General features: G+C 46.3%; 1 protein-coding gene across 3 annotated transcripts in view; it reads left to right on the top strand.

Moving 5' to 3' along the window:
• ARFGAP3 (ADP ribosylation factor GTPase activating protein 3) overlaps nucleotides 1-2457 on the top strand; it is a 92646-nt gene that overhangs the window by 70015 nt on the left and 20174 nt on the right. For 2 of the 3 annotated variants that reach the window (XM_019515727.1, XM_019515724.1), the window contains one exon: nucleotides 1779-1904. The exons of the other annotated variant lie outside the window; for it this stretch is intronic. In XM_019515727.1, the coding sequence (XP_019371272.1) occupies nucleotides 1779-1904 (126 nt within the window). The remainder of the gene's footprint in view (nucleotides 1-1778; nucleotides 1905-2457) is intronic. 3 annotated transcript variants of the gene reach the window in all.

Here is a 2457-nt window from a genome sequence, read left to right as displayed (position 1 = left end):
CTGTTCAACATCTTCATCAGCAACTTGGATGAGGGGGTGAAAAGTACCTTGTTCAAATTTGCGGATGACACTAAGATGTAGGTAGAAGTGGGCACGCTAGAGGAGAGGGAAAGACTGTAACTAGATCTGGACAGGTTACAGGGGTGGGCAGATGAGAACAGGATGGGTTTCAATACTGACAAGTGCAAGCTATTGCACCTGGGGAACCAGCAGCATACCTACAGGCTGGGGAACTCTTCTCATTAGCCCAGAAGCAGAAAAGGATCTTGGAGTCATTATTGATTCCATGATGAACATGGGCCGCCAATGTGAGGACGTGGTCAGGAAGGCTAACCGCACCTTGGCATGCATCTGTAGATGCATCACGAGCAGGTCCAAGGAGGTGATCCTCCCCCTCTATGCGACACTGGTCAGGCTGCAGGTAGAGTACTGTGACCAGTTCTGGGCGCTGCACTTCAGGAGGGATGTGGCCAGCATCGAGAGGGTCCAGGGGAGGGCCACTCACATGATCAGGGGGCAGCAAGGCAGGCCCTTACGAGGGGAAGCTATGGGACCTGAACTTGTTCAGCCTCCACAAGAGAAGGCTGAGAGGGGATCTGGTGGCTGTCTACAGGCTGGCCAGGGGAGACCAGCAGGCTATGGGAGAGTCCCTGTTCCCCTGAGCACTGCCGGGAGTAACAAGGAATAACGGTCATAAGTTGACTGAGAGTAGATTCAGGCTAGATATCAGGAGGCACTACTTTACAGTCAGGGTGGCTAGGATTTGGTACCAACTTCTGAGGGAAGTGGTGCTCGCTCCTACCCTGGGGGTCTTCAGAAGGAGGCTAGATAATCACCTAGCCGGAGTCGTTTGATTCCAGCATTCTTTCCTGCCTATGGCAGGGGGTTGGACTTGGTGATCTGCTCGGGTCCCTTCTGACCCTACCAACTATGAAGGTTCCTGATGTATATTTATAATCCGTAGTAGACCTTTTTATGCTTATACGAACAGCTTTTGAATTCTCATTTTCCTCACTTGTAATGAAGTGGGTAGAGAAACCTTAGGGGGAACTTAGTCTGCAGAGACTTCAGATCTAGCCTTTTATTTATGGCACAAGCTATACCTGCCAGCTATATCCTAGGTCTGTTTTACCTCTTTTTATTTTTCGTTTAACTTTTATCAGAGATTGACATTGGCTACAAGTAGTGACAGACAAAACATTCCTCTAGTACATGCTAATATTGAAATTCCTGTTATTACTCCTCTAAACCTACACTGCTGAAGCAAAGGCTAAAAGCTCTTGACTTTATCAGTTCAACTGAAAGGGGAAAAATTTCTTTCCAAGAATGCATCAATATAAAAGTGATCAGTCAGATGCAGCTGACTGGAAAATGCAGCTTTATACATAGCTGTATGTATTATGTTAAATTTTGAGATTGTGTTAAATTCTTTGCTGACTGTGATCAAGCCTGCGAATTTGGATGCTTAAAACTTTGCATGCTAATATTCTTAGAAAAGTAGTAGTGCGTTTGGTCCAGGGCTAAAGAGGGAGGTATTAAATAAAGCTGGGCCCTGCTGGCCTCTGGATTAGTCCTCTTCTTTCTTTTCTTCCCAGAAAAAGTTTGAGTATGTAAAATAACTGACAAAATGTCAAGGCCAATTCTTGTATCTTTTAGCTTGGCTTTAATACAGTATTTTAGATGTTACATGTATTTTTGCTTTTCTGCCAATTATACTTGGATTGAGGGCTAATGATTTACATTTGTTATACATTTGTTATATATTTGTTTCATTTTAGAGTATTATCTTTACGATTGACCTACAAGGATCTTGAAATTCAAAGGAAAGATGAAAAATTAAATCTGACTGGTAAAAAGAAATATGAGATAGAAAGACTTGGCATGGGATTTGGCAGCAACAGAAGGCAAGTCAAGTCACATAAATTCTTTGTTAAAAGGCTTTATAATTTTATGCATATGTTAGTTATTTTATGCATTATCTCTGATCAGCAGGGATCCGGGTTTTCCGTTTCCCAAGGAAAAACAGAGAAAACCATGGGTTTCCCCATTTTATCAGAGAAACCTGTGGATTCCCTTCTTTTGCAAAGAGCTCTGCAGGCTGGTTGAGCTCCAGCATGCAAGAACTGTTTGCAAACAGGGCGGGAAACACCCAGGCCTCCCCAGAGGGGAGGTGGGAGGGGGAAGAGAAAGGGTGGTACCTGAGGCGCTCAGTCAGCCACAGTTCAGCTCAGCTCAGCTCAGCTTCACTTTGCTCCTGGAGCCTGTGAGGTAAGGGGCTTGCAAGTGGGGCCCCTCTGGCGGGGCTGGGGGGTTGTGGGTCATGACTCGGGGCATGGGCAGGGCTGCGAGGGGAGCCAGGAGCTGGCCCCAGCCCCACTGAAGCAGGCAGCAGCAATGCGGGAGCTGGCTGCTTTTGCTGCAGCTGCCTGCTGTTGGGGGCAGGAAACTGCAGACTTG

This window comes from Gavialis gangeticus, unplaced genomic scaffold, assembly GCF_001723915.1.
Source record: "Gavialis gangeticus isolate Ggan-Ray unplaced genomic scaffold, GavGan_comp1, whole genome shotgun sequence".
Classification (NCBI taxonomy): domain Eukaryota; kingdom Metazoa; phylum Chordata; order Crocodylia; family Gavialidae; genus Gavialis; species Gavialis gangeticus.
The sequence above is the reverse complement of the archived record's forward strand: the minus strand, read 5'-3'. Positions and strand labels throughout refer to the sequence as shown.